At 38.7% G+C, this 22,797-nt stretch overlaps 1 protein-coding gene across 7 annotated transcripts in view; it reads right to left on the reverse strand.

The window, feature by feature from the left end:
- SIN3A (SIN3 transcription regulator family member A) overlaps window positions 1-22,797 on the reverse strand; it is a 98,444-nt gene that overhangs the window by 58,721 nt on the left and 16,926 nt on the right. For 4 of the 7 annotated variants that reach the window (XM_066342903.1, XM_066342902.1, XM_066342896.1 and 1 more), the window contains exon 2: window positions 2,185-2,405. In XM_066342903.1, coding sequence (XP_066199000.1) covers window positions 2,185-2,373 — 189 coding nt within the window. In that variant the 5' untranslated portion in view covers window positions 2,374-2,405. Of the gene's footprint in view, window positions 1-2,184; window positions 2,406-12,312; window positions 12,366-12,862; window positions 12,997-20,737; window positions 20,836-22,797 lie in introns of those variants that run through there. The other 3 variants (XM_066342897.1, XM_066342901.1, XM_066342899.1) reach the window with 3 other exon arrangements.

The following is a 22,797-nucleotide window of genomic DNA, read 5'->3' on the forward strand; positions in this document are numbered from 1 at the left end:
CAACTAAATGGAATAATGGATGACTGCTTCTCTCTCTGTATCTTCCTTCCTCTGTCTAAAATCAATCAATTAAAAAAAATCAACTGCCTGACTGATGCTGGCGCAGTGGATAGAGTGTCGACCTGGGATGCTGTGGTCCCAGGTTTAAAACCCCAAGTTGTCAGCTTGAGCCCAGGCTTGCCAGCTTGAGTGTGGAAATCATCTGCATGATCCCATAGTCGCTGGCTTGGCTTGAGCCCCCCTGCCCCCCGTCAAAGCATGTATGAGAAGCAATTGATGAACAACTAGTGACATAACTACACGTTGATGCTTCTCATCTCTCTCCCCTCTGTCTCTCTTGATTAAAAACTGAAAACCAAAATACAACCAATATATGCATATATAAGTAGAAGAGCAGATCAATGTTTCTCTTTCTCAAATCAATGGAAAAAAATTTTTAAATAAAAAAATAAAATCACCTGGATCTATACATATATATATATTCGAGTGGAAACTTGTCTACTATATATTAAGTGAAAAGGGAAAATAAAACAGTATTTATTATATGATCCAAATTGTATAAAAAGAGAATACTTGCCTAGATAGCTAGGCAAGTAAATATAGCAGTGCTTGTATATGCATACAAAATTTTGGAAACCCAAGATATACACCAGTGGGATAAAGTCTGAGGGACCAGAAGAAAAGGTAATCTCATATCTTTTTTTTTTTTTTTAATGATTTCAGAGAGGGGGAGAAGGGAAGAGAGACGAGGGAGGGAAAGAGAACAGACATCGGTTTGTTGTCTCACTCATTAATGTATTCATTGTTCGATACTTGTATGTGCCCTGACCAGGAATCAAACCCACAACATTGCCTATCTATGAGGACAATGCTCTAATCAACTGAGCTACCTGGCCAGGATATCTTTATTTTTTTTAGTGCTGTTATTTACTTTCAAAATTTAAAAAGACAAAAAGTTAAATTTCTTCCATTTTTGCAAAACAGAGTGAACAGACAAGAGATGAATGAAGGCTGTAGTTGGTCAGGATGTAGAACAAGAGTAATATACAATGCTGGTGGAAACACAAAATTGGTACAACTATGAAAGCTGATTTGAGATCACCTGTGCACACCCAAGGATCCAGCAATTCATCTCCTAGATATGTGTGCAACTTTTCCTCAAGTGCCCTCAAACCTGCTGAGTGGTCTGCAAGAAGACAAATGCAAACCAACTACTTCACTAACAAACACACTGTGTAACTCAGCTGCTGTTTCCCCCTACACAGCAAGACTCCCTTGAAGAAAGTTGTACATTCATTTAGATTCTGGTGAAAGCTTACCTTGTCACAAATCACCACTGTGGGTACTATTGAACTACAGAACAACCTAGAATGTTCACAGAATCACCTTTATAATAGCATAAATCTAGAAACAGGCTGATTGACCATCAAGAGAATAAATAAATTGGATATATTCATGTAAAATAGACTGCAAATGAATGACTAAGTTACACACAAAACTATGGCTAAGTCTTGGGAACCACATTGAGTAAAGTAAAAAGGAGTCAAGGAAAAAAATATATACATTTTCATTTATACTGTTCACAAAAATTAGGGGATATTTCAAAATGACTATGAAGCGATAAAAAAAAGAAGCACTTGATATTTTTTATTAAACAAGAACATCAGAAAAAGCAAACAAGTCAAAGACAGTTGTTTGATTATGCAAATGAGATGCAAAACCTACATTTATTTCATTGGTGAAAATGCACTACACAAGTGGCTGAAAATATGGGAGTATCTGCACGTTCCCTGATCCTGTAATTTTTGTAAAGACAGTACATTAGAATTCAGAAATACCCAAACTAAACAATTTATTTTCTCTAGGAATATAAACTAAATGACTCACAAAAAATAAAGTCAAGGAAATGATAAATGCAAAGTTCAGATCATGACTACCTCTGAAGGAAGTAAAAAAGAAAAAGGGGGTTAGGGAGGAATACACAGTAAGCATCAAGGTCTTAACAACCTTCTTTTTAAAAAACGTATGTGGTGAATATGCAAAAGCGTACCTTGTTTTCATAATTTTCATAACTTACACATATCCTATAAATACTGTATATCTAACTGGACACAACAAAAACGATTCTAAATGGATGAAACCTTCATGTCAGCCCTGGAACAGTGCCTCGCGGCACCAGCTCACCTGATAGCTGGGAGTGACAGAGTACTGAATGCCCGTGGCTGACTGCATGGTCTCTGCCACAGCCTCATACACAGGAGGGGCAGGGGCGAGCACGCGGTGCTGGTGAGGAAAAGCCTCTGTGCTACCAGGGATTCGCCTCTGCTGAGCCGCATACACTGGTGATTCCTGGTCATCCAAACGTCGCTTCATTCTGTATTCATGCTCGGGGATGCACTAACAACCTGCAGAAATAACAAACAACATGCACACCAATTAAAACTCCATGCCATATACACAATATAGGACCAGTCCCTAGATTTAATATATGCTCCCCTCCCAGAACCCATTTATCTATTTCAAGTACATGCTTGTGCACACACACCACATATAAATAGGTTATCATAACTGAAAGACAAAATTTAAATAAAAATTTTATCAGTGGATAGTATCAACCCAATCCTAAGTCAGGGCACACATAAGAAGCAACCATCTCCTTCTCTTCCCCACTCTCTCTTAAAATATAGAATATGTCTATATCCTTCCCTCTAACTAAAAAGTAAATAAATAAACATTAGTAATTTAAATTACTTTGGTATTGCAGAGTTGAAAATTAACCTCTAATTCAAAAACACAAATACATCTTTCTTCTCTTTATACTCTAGTTTTTTCCTCAAATGCCATCATTCCTAATATTTGTTACATACTCAAATGCTATAAAAAAAATTCAAGTGCTTCTTCCTAACTCCTCTCAAAATCTACTACTATATACCCCAGAAGGATGACATCCAACTTTTCAACAGATACTCTTGAGGCCAGAAGAAAATGGCAAGAAATATTCAAAGTAATGCAAAACAAGTGCCTACAACCAAGACTTTTTTAAAAAAATTAATTTAATTTATTGTGTTTATATAGATTCTACAGTCCCCCCAAAGGAATCCCCCACTCGTGTTCCCCACATCCCATTTGACCCCATCCCTCAACTCACTCCCCTCCATCCCTCCATTATTTGCTTTTCTGCTCTCTATAATGCTGTCATGTGTATACAATTTCACCCATCTCTTTCCCTTCTCTGATCCCATCCTATCATCCCCTTTTCTTCTGTGGAATTTCCCTGTGGTCCCTTTGATCTCGCCTCTGTCTCTATTCCATTCCTCAGTTGACACTGATCATTGGATTCCTCAAATGAGTGAGGTCATATGAGATTTTCTTTCTCTGCCTGGTTTATTTCACTTAATAGTTTCCAGGTCCATCTATGTTGTTGCAAAAAGTAAGATTTCATCCTTTTTCATGGCCCCATAGTATTCCATTGTGTATATGTACCACTGCTATTTAATCCACTCGTCCAGTGACAGGCACTTGGTCTGTTTTCATATCCTGGCTATTGTAAACAATGCTGCCATAAACATGGGGGTGCATTTCTTCTTTTGAATCAGTGATGTGGTGTTCTTGGGGTATATTTCTAAAAGTGGGATTGCTGGGTCAAAAGGCAGTTCCATTTTTAATTTTTTGAAGAATCTCTATACTGTTTTCCACAGTCGCTGCACCAGTCTGCATTCCCACCAGCAGTGCAGGAGAGTTCCCTTTTCTCCAAACCAGTGGTTCTCAACCTGTGGGTTGCAACCCCGGTGGGGATCGAACGACCAAAACACAGGGGTCGCCTAAAGCCATCGGAAAATATATATTTATTATACATTTTTTTAAAAAATACATATTATACATTTTAAATAAAATACATATTTATTATATATTTTTAAATAAAATATGTATTTCTGATGGCTTTAGGTGACCCCTGTGTTTTGGTCGTTCGACCCCCCGCTGGGGTTGTGACCCACAGGTTGAAAACCGCAGCTCCAAACCCTCACCAGCGCTTATTATGTGTTGTTTTGTTAATGAGTCTCATTATGACAGGTGTGAGGTGTTAATCTCATTGTGGTTTAATTTGCATTTCTCTAATGACTAGTGATGTTGAATATTTTTTCATCTGCCTACTGGCCATCTGTATGTCCTCTTTGGAGAAGTGTCTATTCATTTCTTTTGCCCATTTTTAATTGGATTATCTTCCTGGTGTTGAGTTTTACAAGTTCTTTATAAATTTTGTTTATTAACTCCTTATCAGACATATTGTCGAATATGTTCTCCCATTCTGTGGTTTTGTTATGTTCATATTGTCTTTAGCTGTGCAAAAGCTTTTTAGTTTGATATAGTCATATTTCTTCCTCCTGTCCTTTATCTCACTTACCCATGGAGATAAATCAGCAAATATATTGCAAGAGATGTCAGAGAGCTTACTGCCAATGTTTTCTTCCAAGATGATTAGGTTTCCCGACCTACATTTAAGTATTTTATCCTTTTGAGTTTTATTTTTGAGAATGGGTAAGCTGGTGGTCTAGTTTCATTTTTTTGCAGGTCTGTCCAATTTTCCCAACACTATTTGTTGAAGAGGCTGTCTTTACTCCATTGTATGCTCTTACCTCCTTTGTCAAATATCAGTTATTCATAAAGGTGTGGGTTTATTTCTGGGTTCTCTGTTCTGTTCCATTGATCTATATGCCTGCTCTTATGCCAGTACCAAGCTGTTTTGTGTACAATGGCCTTGTAGTATAACTTGATATCAGGAAGTGTGATATCACCCACTCTATTCTTTTTCAAGATTGCTGATGCTATTTTGTATTCTTTTTTGGTTCCATATAAATTTTTGGAATATTTGTTCTATATCTTTGAAGTAAGCCATTGGTATTTTAATAGGAATTGCATTGAACTTATATACTGCTTTGGATAGTATAGACATTTTAATGATATTTATTCTCCCTACCCATGAACACGGTATATGCTTCCACTTGTTTGTATCTTCCTTGATTTCTTTTATCAATGTTTTATAATTTTCTGAGTACAGTTTTTAATCTCCTTGAATAAATTTATTCCTAGGTTTTATTTTTTTGGTTGCAATAGTGAAGAGGATTTTCTTAATTTCTCTTTCAGACAGTTCATTGTTGGTGAATAAAAATGTGTCTGATTTCTGAATATTAATTTTATATCCTGCCACCTTGCTGAATTCATTTATCAGGTCCAGTAGTTTTTTGACTGCAACCTTAGGGTTTTCTATGTATAGTATCGTGTCATCAGCAAATGATAGTTTTACATCTTTTCCAATTTGGATGCCTTTTATTTCTTCTTCTTGTCTGATTGCTGTGGCTAGGACTTCAGAACTATGTTAAATAAGAATGGTGAAAGGGGGCACACCTGCCTTGTTCCTGATCTTAAGGGGATTGCTTTTAACTTTTGCTCATTGAGTATGATGTGAGCTGTGGGTCTGTCATAGATGGCCTTTATCATGTTGAGGTATGTTCCCTGTATTCCCACTTTGCTGAGAGTTTTGATCACAAATGGGTGCTGGACTTTATCAAATGCTTTTTCTGCATCTACTGATATCGTGTGATTTTTATCCTTTCTTTTATTTATGTGATGAATCAAACTGATCGATTTGCAAATATTTACCAGCCTTGCCTCCCCAAAATAAATTCCACTTGATCATGATGGATTATTTTTTTCCATGTATTGCTGGATCCAGTTTGCTACTATTTTGTTAATTTTAGTATCTAAATTCATCAGGGATATTGGCCTATAGTTTTCTTTCTTTGTATTGACTTTGCCTGGTTTTGGAATCAGAATTATGCTTGCCTCATAAAAGGAGCTTGGAAGTTTTCCCTCCTCTTGAATACTCTTGAAATAGCTTGAGAAGGATAGGAGTTAGTTCTTCTTTGAATATTTGGTAGAATTCGCCCAGGGCTTCTGTTTGTTGAGAGTTTTTTGCTGTTTCGATCTCATTTGTTGTAATCCGTCTATACTTAGGTTTTCTGATTCTTCCAAATTGATATTTGAAAGATTGTATGTTTCAAAGAATTTGTCCGTTTCACCTAGGTCAGGCAAGGCCAACATTCGACCCACATAATGAGTTTATGTGGCCTGCCATTAAATTTTTAATATTCTCCACTACTATAAAATCTCAGCTACTCAGAAGCAGAAGCGTCTTTGATTATTGGAAATGAAGATATTTAAGAAGACAGCGATACACAGAAAAGAATTCCGTATGTGACTAATCTAGGGTTAACTTTTAATAATTGGTCGAATGGATTCGCGATACTTATTTTTAAAAAAATTCCATTATAAAAATTTACAACTTTTGTACTTGTCTGTACTCGATGTGAACCGTTTGACGTTTCGAGGTGATGTGAAACCCACATTCTTTTAGGCGGAGTTTGCCAGCGCGCACCCAAGGTCAAACAATTGGTTACGTTTGTGGTCAAGTGTGCTGAATCAAGGGGCATTGTAGCATAGACAATCGCTGCAGTTGATAACTGAAAACATGTGCAGGCTGTTTCTAAAACGAAATAATTGTTTTATTTGTGATATAACCCCTTCCAGCTCATTCTATTAATTAAATATTGTTTCAATTGATTGCGATACGGTTTGGATATTTAGATGGTATATAATTATACTTTTATTAAAATATATTTTTATTAAAATAATATTGCATATTAAAATTTTTTTCATTTATTCATAAACAAATTACATAAAATTTTGTTTACTTAAACGAATCGTTTTTTTCCTATTTCCACTTTATTATTTAATTTTTATTTTTTTTAATTAATTTTAATGGGGTTACATTGATAAATCAGGGTACATATGTTCAGAGAAAACATCTCCAGGTTATTTTGACATTTGATTATGCTGCATTCCCGTCACCCAAAGTCCATTTGTCTTCCATCACCTTCTAGCTGGTTTTTTTTGTGCCCTCCCCTCTCACGAATCATTTTTGTATTTAACATTTTTTAATTTTAATATTTCGTTTGGCCCGTGAAAAGTTTTCCTTCTAACATGGCCTGGGGGCAAAAACCTAGGTCATGCCTGACCTAGGTTGTCTAATTTTTGGCATATAATTCTTCATAGTATTTTCTTACAATCCTTTGAATTTCTGTTATCAGTTGTTACATCTCAACTCTCATTTCTAATTTTGAGTCCTCTCTCTTTTTTTCTTGGTGAGTCTGGTTAAAGGTTCATCAGTTTTGTTTACCTTTTCAAAGAAAGAGCTCTTGGATTCATTGAAACTCTGCATTGTTTTTCTAGTCTCTATATGTCATTTATTTCCGCTCTGATCTTTATTATTTCCTTCCTTCTACTTCCTCTGGGCTTTATTTGCTGTTCTTTTTCTAGTTCTTTTAGATGCAGGTTTAAATTGCTTCTTTGAGCTTTTTCTAGCTTCTTAAGGTATGCCTGTAATACTATGAACTTCCCTCTCAGGATTGCGTTTGCTGTGTCCCATAGATTTTTGAGTTGTATGCTCATTTTCATTTGTTTCAAGGAAATTGATTTCTCCCTTGATCTCATTGTTAACCCAATCGTTATTTAATAACATGCTTTTTAGCTTCCAAATGTTTGAGTGTTTTTCAGGTTTTCTATTGTAGTTGATTTCTAGTTTCATGTTATTGTGATCCTAGAAAATGCTTGATATGATTTCAATCTTCTTAAATTTATTGAGACTCGTTTTGTGTCCTAACATGGGATCTATTCTAGAGAATGTACCATGAGCACTTGAAAAGAATGTGTATCTGCTGCTTTAGGGTGAAAGTTTCTGAAGATATCCATTGAATCCAGTTGATCTAGTGTGTCCTTTAAGTCTGCTGTTTCTTTGTTAACTTTCTGTCTGGAGAATCTATCCAGTGATATTAGTAGGGTACTGAAACCCCCTGCTATTATAGTATTGCTGTTGATCTCACCCTTTATGTCCATCAAAATCAGCTTTATATATTTAGATGCTCCTATACTAGTAGGTGCATAGATATTTATAACGGTTATATCTTCCAGCTGGATTGCTCCTTTTATCATTATGTAGTGACCTTCTTTATCCCTTACCATAGCCTTTGTTTTAATTTTTTTTTTTTATTCATTTTAGAGGAGAGAGAGAGAGATTGAGAGAGAGAGAGAGAGAGAGAAGGGGGGAGGAGCAGGAAGCTTCAACTCCCATATGTGCCTTGACCGGGCAAGCCCAGGGTTTTGAACCGGCAACCTCAGCATTCCAGGTCAACGCTTTATCCACTGCGCCACCACAGGTCAGGCTTTATTTTATTTTATTTTTTTATTCATAGCCTTTGTTTTAAAGTATATTTTGTCAGATATAAGTATTGCTACCCCAGCTTTTTTTTCATTTCCATTTGCATGAAATATTTTTTCCATCCCTTTCAGTCTATGTATTATCTTTTGTTTTGACGTGGGTCTCTTTTAGACAGCTTATGTACAGGTCCTGTTTTCTTATCCACGCAGCTACCCTATGTCTTTCGATTGCAGCATTTAATCCACTTACATTTAAGGTTATTATTGATATGTAGTTGTTTATTTACATTTTATTCTTTAAATCTACATTTCTCTTTTACTAGAATTTCTCCCCCTTTGTTCTGTTTACAACACGCCCCTTAAGATTTCTTGCAGCATTGGTTTGGTTGTAATGAATTCCTTGAATTTTTGTGTTTTGTCTGGGAAGCTTTTTATTACTCCTTCAGTTTTAAACAATAGCCTTGCTGTACAAAGAAGTCTTGGTTGTAGGCTCTTTTTTTTTTTTTTTTTTTGTATCTTTCTGAAGTTGGAAACGGGGAGGCAGTCACACAGACTCCCGCATGCGCCTGACCGGGATCCACTGGCATGCTCACTAGGCAGCGACGCTCTGCCCATCTGGGGCGTTGCTCTGTTGCAACCAGAGCTATTCTAGCGCCTGAGGCAGAGACCACGGAGCCATCCTCAGCGCCCGGGCCAACTTTTTGCTCCGATGGAGTCTTGGCTGTGGGAAGGAAAGAGCGAGACAGAGAGGAAAGAGAGAGGGAGGGGTGGAGAAGCAGATGGGCACTTCTCCTGTGTGCCCTGGCCGGGAATCAAACCCGGGACTCCTGCACGCCAGGCTGATGCTCTACCACTGAGCCAACCGGCCAAGGCTGGTTTGTTTTTTAAGATTTTATTTATTGCCTGACCAGGCGGTAGGGCAGTGCACAGAGTGTTGGACTGGAATGTGGAGGACCCAGGTTCAAAACTCTGAGGTCGCTGGCTTGAGCAAGGGGTCACTCGCTCTGCTGTAATTCCCCCCATCAAGTCACTTATGAGAAAGCAATCAATGAACAACTAAGGAGACTAAGGAGTCATAACAAAGAATTGATGCTTCTCATCTCTCTCCCCATTCCTGCCTGTCTGTCCCCCTCTCTGTCACAAAAACAAAATCAAAACAAAACAAAAAAATACAATTTTATTTATTGATTTGAGAGAGGAGAGGAGCGGGAAGCATCAACACATAGCACAGGGGGGCCTCGGGTTATAACACAGTTCAGTTCCTAAGACAGTGACGAAACCTAAATTTTGGAGTATATCAAAACACACTGTAGCCTCAGTCACTTACCTATCCTAACACAGTTGTAAAATCATACTCTAGAGTAGGGGTCGGGAACCTTTTTTGGCTGAGAGAGCCATGAACGCCACATATTTTAAAATGTAATTCCATGAGAGCCATACAATGACCCATGTACGTTTGGCATTATCCAATAAAAATTTGGTGTTGTCCTGGAGGCAGCTATAATTGGCTCCAGCCACTAGCAACCATGAACATGAGCAGTAGGAAATGAATGGATTGTAATATATAAGAATGTTTTATATTTTTAACGTTATTATTTTTTTTATTAAATATTTGTCTTCGAACCAGATGTAGCAATCAAAAGAGCCACATCTGGCTCACAAGCCATAGGTTCCTGACCCCTGCTCTAGAACACATAAAAACACAACTAAGCCACACAAAAGGAATACTGCATATTCTTCTGCTGTGTGCAACCAAACTGCATAGTTCATTCATAGTCTGTAAGTACATGTTGCAGGTGAATCCAAAACACATCTCAATTTTTTAAAGTTTTTATGAGAGTGCTTGACCAGGCGGTGGCTCAGTGCATAAAGCAGGGGTCGGGAAACTTTTTGGCTGAGAGAGCCATGAACGCCACATATTTTAAAATGTAATTCCGTGAGAGCCATACGACCTGTGTACCTTACGCATTATCCAATAAAAATTTGGTGTTGTACTGGAAGACAGCTGTGATTGGCTCCAGCCACTCATAACCATGAACATGAGAAGTAGGAAATGAATGGATTGTAATACATGAGAATGTTTTATATTTTTAACATTATTTTTTTATTAAAGATTTGTCTGCGAGCCAGATGCAGACATCAAAAGAGCCACATCTGGCTCACGAGCCATAGGTTCCCGACTCCTGGCATAAAGCATGAGACTGGGATGCGTATGACCTAGGTTTGAAACCCCAAGGTCGCTGGCTTGAGCGCAGGCTCACCAGCTTGAGCATGGAGTTGCTGGCTTGAGCAAAGGATCACTTGGTCTGCTGTAGCCCCCCTAGTCAAGGCACATATGAGAAAGCCATCAATGAACAACTAAGGTGCTGCAAGGAAGAACTGATGCTTCTCATCTCTCTCCCTTCCTTTCTGTCTGTCCCTATCTGTCCTGCTCTGTCACAAAAAAAAAAAAAGTTTTAATGGGAGTGAGCGTTGTAACTCGAAACATTGTATGTCAAGACTGTCTTAACCCAAGGCCCCCCTACAGTTGCTTATAATATATGCCTTGACCCAGCAAGCCCAGGGTTTCAAAACCACCTCAACGTTCCACATCTTCACTTTATCCACTGCGCCACTACAGGTTATTTCATTGGTTGATTTTTGTATGTGCCCTGACCAGGGATTGAACCCACAACCTTGGCACCCTGGGACAATGTCCTACCAATTGAACTAACCAGTTAGGGCTGGAAAACCAAATTTAGATCAGAAGAGCACAGCACTGGACTATGGATAAAAAAACGAGTACCTGTCAATATCAGGATTCTAATCCAAACTCTGACTCAAAGCTCTCTAACTTTGGTCCTGTTTCCTGATCTGCAAAAGGAGTTGATTAGACTACATTAGTGATTTTTAAATGCTGGTATTTGGACCATTTACAGAAAAATGAAAAAAGGGGGGGAGGAAAGGATGATGAGCCTTTTATAGGTTAAGTAGTATTAAATCAGCGGTTCTCAAACTTTATGAAGTCAGGGCGATTTAAAATTCTACAAATAATTGTAGGCGCACTATATACATATTCCTGAGAAATACATTTTAATAATCAAGTCAAATATTAAAGAAAAAAATATAAAGTCCAAGTGTGCTTTTATGGTAAATGAAATAAATACGACAAAATTAAATTCTGACTTTAAAAAACATTTTTATGTTACATTTTTTGTTATGCTTTTTAGAATTTGTAAAAAAGAGGAGTTAAAAAATTTTAAAATGATCCAAAAATTATTTTTATATATATAGATACATTCTTAGTAAGATTTATTGAATTCAGCAGGTACTGGCGCAGATGTGTTAATTTTTTTCATTCTTGTGTTTTATAAGAAACATGAGCCTGATGTGTCCTAGAGATTTCCTCAATGTTTGGGCATATATCTGAAAGGCAAACTCTCATTTTCTCGTCAATGCATTGAAGAATTCCTCTCTTTTTACTCTTCATTGTCTTGAGGGTAAAAAATCCTAATTCACATAAATAGGATGTTGAAAATTGTAGTAAAATGTACAAAGTTTTTTTAGATATTGCCACATATTCTTCTTTCACAGAAATCCAAAAGGTTTCAAGAGACAATTCCTTATGTTTAATCATTAATCCAAAACCCCCACCATACATATCATCTTAACTTGACACCAAAGGATAGAAGAAACTTGCCTCCAGTCTTCCCGGGGAACATGGGGGTAGTGTAAACAATCCAGCACCACAGCTTAACAGCCTTTTGCAACCTAATCAGGCAAGTGAGGTAGGGGGTTGTGTAGACTGTCAGCTTACAGCAAATTCCCCACACCTCTGTCCCCTAAAAATCTAAATTCCAAAAATCCTGTTGGTTTTTTGGTCCCCAACAGGCACATATTTCTCTGGAATACCATGAGGTGCACCTGAAAATCTTCTAGGGAGCACCCTTTGAGAACCACTGTATTAAATGCTTTATTCTCAGATCATGCCCTTTTTGCTATTAAAATATAATTTCCTTTATAAAATGGTTACGATTTTACAAAGAATTTAATTTCACTTGCCTCTAAAGCAGGAGTCAGGAACCTATGGCTTGCGAGCCAGATGTGGCTCTTTTTTGTTTGTTTTTTTTTGTATTTTTCTGAAGCTGGAAACGGGGAGAGACAGTCAGACAGACTCCCGCATGCGCCCGACCAGGATCCACCCGGCACGCCCACCAGGGGCGATGCTCTGCCCACCAGGGGGCGATGCTCTGCCCCTCCGGGGCGTCGCTCTGCCACCACCAGAGCCACTCTAGCACCTGGGGCAGAGGCCAAGGAGCCATCCCCAGCGCCCACCCGGGCCATCTTTGCTCCAATGGAGCCTTGGCTGCAGGAGGGGAAGAGAGAGACAGAGAGGAAGGAGGGGGTGGGGGTGGAGAAGCAAATGGGCGCTTCTCCTATGTGCCCTGGCCGGGAATCAAACCCGGGTCCCCCGCATGCCAGGCCGACGCTCTACCACTGAGCCAACCGGCCAGGGCCAGATGTGGCTCTTTTGATGGCTGCATCTGGCTCGCAGACAAATCTTTAATAAAAAATAAAATAACGTTATAAATATAAAACATTCTCGCCTGACCTGTGGTGGCGCAGTGGATAAAGCTTCGACCTGGAATGCTGAGGTGGCTGGTTCAAAACCCTGGGCTTGCCTGGTCAAGGCACATATGGGAGTTGATGCTTTCTGCTCCTCCCTTCTCTCTCTCTCTCTCCTCTCTAAAATGAATAAATAAAGTTAAAAAACAAACAAACAAACAAAAATATAAAACATTCTCATTTATTACAATCCATTTATTTCCTACCACTCATGTTTATGGTTGCAGGTGGCTGGAGCCAATCACAGCTGTCCTCCAGGGCAACACCAAATTTTTATTGGATAATGTGTAACATACATGGGTCGTTGTATGGCTCTCAACGGAATTACATTTTAAAATACGTGGCGTTCATGGCTCTCTCAGCCAAAAAGGTTCCTGACCCCTGCTCTAAAGAGTTTGCCTTCCAGACCATCTCCACAACACCGAAGAGGTTGCATAGGATTTGTACTTCCTCTGGACCATACTTGACTCCTTTGACAATCACCAGTCTTAGTTATACTGCCTAAATGGTTCTCAAATAAACTGCTTCTTCTCTAATCACACAGCTACCCCCTTATTTCAGGCTCTCATAACCCCTCACCTCAGTTGTTGCCAACCCCTTCCAGCCTCTCTCTAGGCTGCTTTCAAAACGGTCACTCTCAAATGCAAATCCAATCCTGTTGATTCATTACTGGCTTCTCATCACTTAAAATAACAATCCAAATTCCTTAGTCTTGCCTACATAATTCTTCATTTCTGGTTGAGGGGTAATTTTTTTTTTAATTTATTTATTTATTTATTCATTTTAGAGAGGAGAAGGAGAAACAGAGAGAGAGAGAGAGAGAGAGAGAGAGAGAGAGAAGGGGGGAGGAGCTGGAAGCATCAACTTCCATATGTGCCTTGATCAGGCAAGCCCAGGGTTTTGAACCGGCGACCTCAGCATTTCCAGGTCGACGCTTTATCCACTGCGCCACCACAGGTCAGGCAGAGGGGTAATTTCACTTACTAATTATCTTTCCCAGTCTCCACCTTCTCGTCTAGTTCTGTTAAATGTCTCCCTACTCCCTAAACAAGGCTCAAGTCTATAAGCTTTTTCAAGATAGGGTCCCTTTCAAATTTGTCTGCATTCCCCAGTCCTAACACATCTGACATTCAAACACTGTATACACTAAAAGGGAAGAGTAACATAATAGTTAACAATAACAATAGTTAGCATATACTGAGTGCTAAGCACCATTCTACACAATTTACAAATATTAATTTAATCCCAAGCAAGGTTCTCTGTTTTAATTAAGTGAATTGTGCAAGGCTGCACAGCTTATAGGCAGAGCTAAGAAACAAATCCATGAACTGTGCCTCCAGAGCCTGGACTCTTCACCCACCTCTCACAGAAGAGAAAAAAATGAAAGAAGAAGGATTGAAGTCCCCCTTCACTTAGTTAAGGCACACATGTTCAAGTAACTTTAGCTTTCTTTAACTCTCACACTTAGCTCATTCATCCCTCTTCAGCCACAAACCAATAAAACAGTAATGCTTTAGCAGTACTCATTCATTCAATTAGCAAATATTCAGTGAGCAGATATGAAGGTGGCAGATGATCTTGGCCCTTGTTCTATAAAAGCTTAAAAACTAGTTAGCAAGACCCTATACAGCCTTACTAGTAGTAAAAAAATATAGAGAGAGTAAAATGATACTTGCCCCAAAGGAACTGGCTAAAAGAATGATGATGTGCAGTGTAGGTAAGTGGGTAGCTCTTTGGTTGAAGTTTAGTCAGTACAGACTATTTGGCGACTTGCAAGCATGTATTAAAATTTTTAATTAAATTTAAAATGTGCATACCCTTTAACCCAGCAATTTCATTTCTAGGTCTCTATCTTACCTATCTGCCAAGTATATTTACTGCAGCATAGTATGAAAAATCTAAATGTCTATCAACAGCTACATAAACTTGACACATCTGTATTAGAAAAACTATGTAGCAATTAGAAAGGTTAGGGTTCATTTACAAGGAAAGCTAAGATATACTAAGTGAAAAGAACAAGCTACAGAATGTATACAGTGTGATCTCAACACAACAACACAAGGTACTCCTTAAGATCTGTGCATTTTACTATGTGCAAATTTTGCATCAAAAGGAAAAGGCTTTAACTAAAATATAGGATTCTAGAGAAGAATATGAATGCTCAAATACTCAGAAGGAAATAATAGTAAAATGCCTGAAATATACTTTGAAATACATCATGAAACTAGTTTGGATTAACAGATGGGAATGGTAGATAGATGGATATATGATAAAGTAAGTATTGTAAAACGGTAATGGTAAAATCTAAGTGGTAGCATATACAGGTGTTCATTATAAAATTCTGTCAGTACTGTGTATTTAAAAATTCTGTTAAAATATTGGAAGGAGCCTGACCAGGCAGTGGTGCAGTAGATAGAGCGTCAGACTGGGATGCAGAGGACCCAGGTTCAAGACCCTGAGGTCGCCAGCTTCAGCACGGGCTCATATGGTTTGAGCAAAGCTCACCAGCTTGGACCCAAAGTCGCTGGCTCGAGCAAGGGGTTACTCAGTCTGCTGTAGACCCACGGTCAAGGCACTTATGAGAAAGCAATCAATGAACAACTAAGGTGTCGCAATGAAAAACTGATGATTGATTCTTCTCATCTCTCTCTGTTCCTGTCTGTCCCTATCTATCCCTCTCTCTGACTCTGTCGCTGTAATAAATAAATAAATAAACAAATAAATAATATATATATATTGGAAGGAAATGTTAACAATACAAATCAGTTTACAAGAGGTACAGTGCTACAAATTTGGACAGGAGCAGGGAAGTATATAATACTGCAAGACTATAAATGGTGTTGTTTCTTGAAAATTAGGGATGAATTTGGACATGGATTTTACAGGATGAAATTAAAATATCACAGTAACTATAGACATATGTGACAAATAGTTATTTACAATCTTTGCCAATTCATCTATCTGACATAGTATAATTCCCCAGTGTCTATATGTGCCGGCCCTGTGTTTAGCGCTGGGGCTCTAGCAGTGATTGGACAGACTTGCCGACCTCACAACAACCACGCTGACATGACTCCTACCAGTTGATGTGCTCCTCACAATAGTCCTACTTTGAGGGAAACTGATACTCAAAGAAATTAAATAACTTGTTCAAGGTCACATAGCAAGCTCAAGAAACAAGCGGCTAAACTTCTTAGAACATGACCAATCTGGAGAAGAATGAGAGGTACATAGTATAATCCAGACAATAAAGACTATCATATCCTGCTTGCAGAGAGGTACATAGTATCCTGCTTGCAGAGAGGTACATAGTATAATCCAGACAATAAAGTATTCGAATATCAGCTGATATGATTTTCATGTGCCACTCTGTTTCAGATTTGGAGCTTATACTATGATCAGAACTCATCTATGAAAACAATTTTTAAAAAAGCACTTTGAGGGATTGGAACTAGTGCGAAAGACTTATGTGAACTAAGTCTTAATGTCAACAGAACATTAAAAAGTCACCTAAGAAAAAAGTCACCTGGCCATGTGTGATAATATAAAGTGGGAACAGCTCCAAAGTCATCCTGTAAAAGACTCATAATGTCCAAGTGAAGCAAGCAGAGAGGGCAGATCTGACCCTGAAGGGCCAGCTTCTGGAGTGGGGCTGAACTGGGAAGTGACGGGGACAGATTTCAGACAGATGTCAGACGGGTAGAGGTAAAAGCTAATTCTTTTCAAAAGAAGAAAAACATAAAATAATTTCTAGTTTTACAATCTGAAATGTCCTAAATCACAATAAAGAGTTACTCTCTTAGAAATCCAGATATTTTCCCATGATTATTAAAATCCAAATGGAAAATTCCAAGTTTCAAGAATCTTATCAGCTCCGCAGCTCAGCTGGTTAGACTCCCCACAAGCCAAGGTTGCAGATTTGAGATCCCTAAGAATCAACCAATGAATGCATATATTGTTGTTTAACAAATAAATGGTTCCCTCTCCCCCCTTCCTCTCTCTGTAAAATCAATTTTGAAAATTTAAGAGAATCTTATCATTTAGATTAAATTTTATAAACTGGCTTAAATGGAGACAGTAGAATTATTTTAGTCAAGATGAGCTCAGAATAATAGTGTATGGAACAAACTACCCTATTCTGGATGCTTTTAAGTATAAACAATATACTTTCTTTTTTGAAATGCATTTAATTTATGGTTGGCCCTTAGTGCCTCTTAATTGTGGGTTGAAGTCATCCTGAATTAGACACATTTTAAAGTTTATTTATTTATATAATAAAATCCTGCCTGACTAGTGGTAGCACAGTGCATAGAGCAACAACCTGGGATGCTGAGGGCCCAAGTTCGAAACCTCGAGGTCATCAGCTTGAGTGTTGGATCAACATGATCCTAAAGTTACTTGCCTGGGCCCAAGGTCACTGGCTCAGCTGGAGTTATCTTACCCACCTACTCATCAAAGCACATATGAGAAGCAATCAATGAACAACTAAAGTGAGGCAACTCTGAGTGGATACTTATCTCTCTCCCTTAAAAAAAATTATGAAATTATTCTCCCTTATTGGTGGTATATCATAAATCTATGTAAAATGTGTCCTAAGAGCCTAACCTGTGGTGGCACAGTGGATAAAGCATCGACCTGGAAATGCTGAGGTCACCGGTTTGAAACCCTGGGCTTGCCTGGTCAAGGCACATACATATAGGAGCTGATGCTTCTTGTTCCTCCTCCTTTCTTTTTCCTCTCTAAAATAAAGTCTTAAAAAAAAATAAAAAATGTCCCAAACACTTTTGGAAAAAATGGGAAGAGTTTTTCCTCCAAAGCTAAATAAATTTTATCAAAGCATTAAGTGAATGCAATTACTTCAACCCAGTTTAACTGCCTACCATAGTCTACTTCAAAATCTGTCTAAAACCTCACTTTCTGGATTTAACTGCTAGAATATAAAAACTACTCCAAAATAAATGCAAAGGGCAAACTATTTAAATATCCCACGATGTTAATTTCGCTCAACAAAATTATCCCACTCTTCTAAAAGAAAAATTATTCTCGGCCCTGGCCGGTTAGCTCAGTGGTAGATCATCAGCCTGGCGTGCGGGAGTCGCGGGTTCGATTCCCAGCCAGGGCACACAGGAGAAGCGCCCATCTGCTTCTCCACCCCTCCCCCTCTCCTTCCTCTCTGTCTCTCTCTTCCCCTTCCGCAGCCAAGGCTCCACTGGAGCAAAGTTTGCCCAGGCGTTGAGGATGGCTCTGTGGCCTCCGCCTCAGGCGCTAGAATGGCTCTGACTGCGGCAGAGCGACACCCCAGATGGGCAGAGCATCGCCCACTGGTGGGCATGCCGGGTGGATCCCGGTCAGGCACATGCAGGAGTCTGTCTGACTGCCTCCCTGTTTCCAACTTCAGAAAAATACAAAAAAAGATAAAAAAAGAAAAAAAAAAAAAAAGAAAAATTATTCTCAAAACACAAGATCTAATAATACCCATGCCTCCCCTGAACTCAGTTTTATATCCTAATGAGATGGGGAGGTATTTACTCTGAGGCATGTCTGGCTATGTCAGAAGACATATTTGGTTGTTAACTGGGGAAAGAGGGGTGCTACTGGCATTTTATGAATAGAGAGACCCAAGGATGTTGCCAACATCCTACTAACCAAAGGACAGCTCCCTACAAAGAATTATTTGGCCCAAAATATTAATGATGCCCAGGTTGAGAGACCCCCAACTAATATAATGATCACCCCATTTGGCATATACCTTTTGTGAGCTGTGGTATGACAATATTTACCAAGGTGGTTCAGGACAATCTTGGTTGTCACTGCTTTCTTTATGACATGTAAAACTTATAATTGTTGACCATTTTGGTGAAAAACAATTATTAAACATTTTAGTAAGAATTTAAACAGCAAATTCAAATTATTATTCCAAGTTTTCCTGGTTTTGAAGATCTAAATAGCCATAATAGGCAATATTCATTAAAATGCAACTGATAAGTCATCAACTGTGATTTTATAAATTCTGATTCCCATTTCAGGTACATCTCTAATAAATTTCTAGCTTATTATCACTTTGGGGTCTCTTTTTTTCTTTACCCTTGCATCATCAAACACCAATACACTGGAAACTCAGTTCCTCATTTGGTTAAAAAGAGGGCAATCAGCTTCTTTAATCCACACTGTAAATATTCTGTTTTAGATCAGTATCAATTAATCAATCCAATGATTATTTTTCATTTCTATGTCATGTTCCCTCTTCCAAGCACCTCTGTACACACACCTGAGTCCACTTATAAAACCATCTGAGGCCCTGGCTGGTGACTTAATGAATAGAGCATCAGTCTGGTGTACGGATGTCCCAGGTTTGATTCTCTGTCAGGGCACACATGAAACACAACTATCTGCTTCTCACCCCGTCCCAGGTTTGATTCTCTGTCAGGGCACACATGAAACACAACTATCTGCTTCTCACCCCCTTCTCTCAATCTCACCCCATTTCTTTCCTTCTTCCCCTCCCATAGCCAGTGGCTTGACTGGTTTGAGTATGGCCCCTCAGCCTCAGGCAATAAAAATAGCTCAGTACTTGGGCATTGGCCCCAGCCAGGGGTTGCTTGCTGGGTGGATCCTAATTGGGGCACATGTGGGAGTCTGCCTTACTATCTCCCCTCCTCTCACCTAAGAGTCCATTTGAATCCAAGTAAGATTCGGTACACAAACATCTTAAAAGATGAAAGAATACTATTTTACATCCTTTAGCAAATTGAAATAGTTTGCTTATTATTGAAAATATTGCATTCTGAAGTCCTTCCTGCTGAATGACAGTACGTAAATGAGTCACTCGTGAAGAAATATGAAGACACCCTTATTTTCTTTCCCTCCAAATATTGGGTTGGGGAATAAGTTCGTAGCATTTTTACCAAAGACTTTTATTTAAACAAAAAACAATAATTATATCAATAAGTTAATCAATTATATATTCGCCATTGCTGTTTACAACCTCTTCCCACCTCTCGACCAATTTGTTGATGCCGTTCCACCAAAAATCGCCTGGTCTGGTGTCAAAGAAGTTGTTGAGCCAGTTTTTAAGGACCTCTTTGTTATTGAAGGTAACGCCCTTCATATGGTTTGACAGGGAGCGGAAAAGATGGTAATCGGTCGGTGCAAGGTCCGGAGAATACGGTGGAAGCTGAAGGACCTCCCATTTGAGCTCTTGGAGTGCGGCTTTGACGACTTGTGCAACATGGGGCCTGGCGCTGTCGTGAAGGAGTATGGTTTGACCATGTCGATCAGGTCTTTTCAGTCGAATAGCCTCATTCACGCGGTGTAGCTGGGCAATGTAGAGCTCCTTGTTGACCGTGGCATTCTTTTCGAGCATTTCCCAGTTCTTCATCAAATTCCGAAGGCCTTCCGCTGCAGCACGTATCATCGACGTCAAAGTTGCCATTTTTGAACTTTGCAAACCATTTCCATGCTGTAGACTCGCCTATGACACCTTCTCCATACACGTCGCAAATGTCCCGGGCTGCTTCAGCAGCTTTTTGACCTCGATGAAAAGCAAAGAAGAGCAGGTGTCGAAAATGTTGATTTTTGCCTCCTGGGTATTCCATTTCTAAGCCTCAAAACTAATAAAAAATTAAATAACTCAAAAATACAATTAACATAGTTTTGTAGAGCAAAAAGAGTTTTATCGAATAAATACTTACCCTTTGCCAAACAGCAAATCGTTGTAAAATAAAAGAAAATATAAAAACGCTACGAACTTATTCCCCAACCCAATATATTGTCTACTCATAAATTCTTCAGTTTGAGGAAATTCATCTAGGAGATCTTCATCTGATGACTCATAATCTGTGATTTGACTTCAACACTCTACCATCACCATTACAGTCTACAGTGCTGCTATGTACTGCATTGTATTCATCCACTAGTTCCTCTAATACTTGTGAGATGTCTTCCTGTTAGTTTTCTTCTCTTTACCATTATAGGAGAAAAGTGAAAAATATGGATTATCAAATATGTTCAATAAAGTTTTAAAAAATGGTAGTATAAAGAATGTTTATATATTCCTCAGTAGATACCCAGAGGTTAACATCTTATATAATGTTTAAGATAGTACAACACAACTTCTTTTATACTTTCTTGAAAGACAATGTAATGCTTTGGGCATAAAGCAGTAAGAAAACTGAAGTGTAATAGCTATGATTTATTTTACTATTGCAACATCCTTATAAGGCAATTCCATCATTCTTCAATTCTCTTATTATTTTAGTCGTTTTAGCACAGTTGGGAATAATGATGAATATGATGAAATACAAAAATGTCTTAAGATGTAGGAAGCCTTAACACCATTAAGATCTCATAATATAGCTCAGATGTATAAATGATAATAACTAAAATGTTTATTCCATTTAAAAAAGTACATTTTCTCTTTGTTCTTTTGAAGCCTTCCATTAAAGAAAGTAAGTCGTGAAATAAAAATTTTTATAAGTAGTACTGATAAAAAAAAGCACTCAAAAACTAAAACTGGTTCCAATGGACACTGATGTTATATACAAAGGTAGGAAATGAACAGCCCTGACAAGACAGGTCAGTTGGTTAAGAGTGCCGTCCCTATATACAAAGGTTGTGGGTTCAATCCCTGGTCAGGGCATATACAGGAACAGATCAATGTTGATGTTTCTGTCCTGTCTCTCTCCCACTTAACTCTAAATAGGGAAGTAAGGAAGGAAATAAGAAACGGAGGGGAGGGGAGGAGAGGAAGAGAGAGAAAGAAAGAGAAAGAGAGAAAGGAAAGAGAGAAAGAGAGAGAGAGAGAAAGAAAGAAAGAAAGAAAGAAAGAAAGAAAGAAAGAAAGAAAGAAAGAAAGAAAGAAAGAAAGAAAAAATAAATGAACAGGAAACCAGTACAATTCAAAAGGTATTATTAATTGTATTGATGTATACTTTCTGACTTAGAACAGTGTACAATAGTTTTGTGTAAGATACATTTGAGAAATCTGGGTGATGGTTATATAGCAATTCTTTGTATTAGTTTTGCAACTTTATTTTTGTGACAGAGACAGAGACAGACAGATAGGGACATACAGACAAGAAGGGAGAGATGGGAAGCATCAATTCTTCATTGCAGCACCTTAGTTGTTCATTGACTGCCTTCTCTTATGTGCCCTGACTGGGGGCCTACAGCAGAGCAATTGACCCCTTGCTCAAGCCAGCACCCTCAGGGTTTTGAACCTGAGTCCTCTGTGTCCCAGTCCAATGCTCTAGCCTCTGCGCCACCGCCTGGTCAGGTTTTTGCAACTTTTTTGAAGCCTCTAATTATTTCAAAATGAAAACTTTAAAAACATTTAAGTAGTAATCACAGAGGAAATATAAAACAAGGAAATCATGTGTAACTCTATTCTCAAAGACATTTAGATTTAGTTTGTGCCCTGGGTGCCTGGCTCAGTGGTAGAGCAATGGCTGGGCATGTGGAAGTCCCAGGTTTGAACCTGGTCGAGGCACACAGGAGAAGTGCCCATCTGCTTCTCCACTCCTTCCGCTCTTGCTTCTCTCTTTCTCCCCCTCCTTCAGCCATGGCTCGATTGGAACTAGTTGGCCTGGGGCGCTGAGGATGGCTCCACGGTCTCTGCCTAAGGCTCTAAGAACACCACAGATGGGCAGAGCATCACCCCTTAGTGGACTTGCTGGGTGGATCTCAGTTGGGGCCCATGTTGGAGCAGTCTGTCTTTCTGCCTCCACTCCTCTCACTGAATTAAAAAAAAAAAGATTTAGTTTGTATGAGATTTCTATAAATTAATTGAGAATGGTATAAAACAGACTAAATGTAAGAAAATATATGCTGGCTAAAGCTATAAAGAAGAGGACTGGAGCCTGACTGGTGGTGGAGCAGTGGCTAGAGCATTGAGCTGGGATGCTGAGGTTCTGGATTTGAAAC

The sequence above is a fragment of the Saccopteryx leptura genome, chromosome 6, assembly GCF_036850995.1.
Source record: "Saccopteryx leptura isolate mSacLep1 chromosome 6, mSacLep1_pri_phased_curated, whole genome shotgun sequence".
NCBI classification, from domain to species: Eukaryota; Metazoa; Chordata; class Mammalia; order Chiroptera; family Emballonuridae; genus Saccopteryx; species Saccopteryx leptura.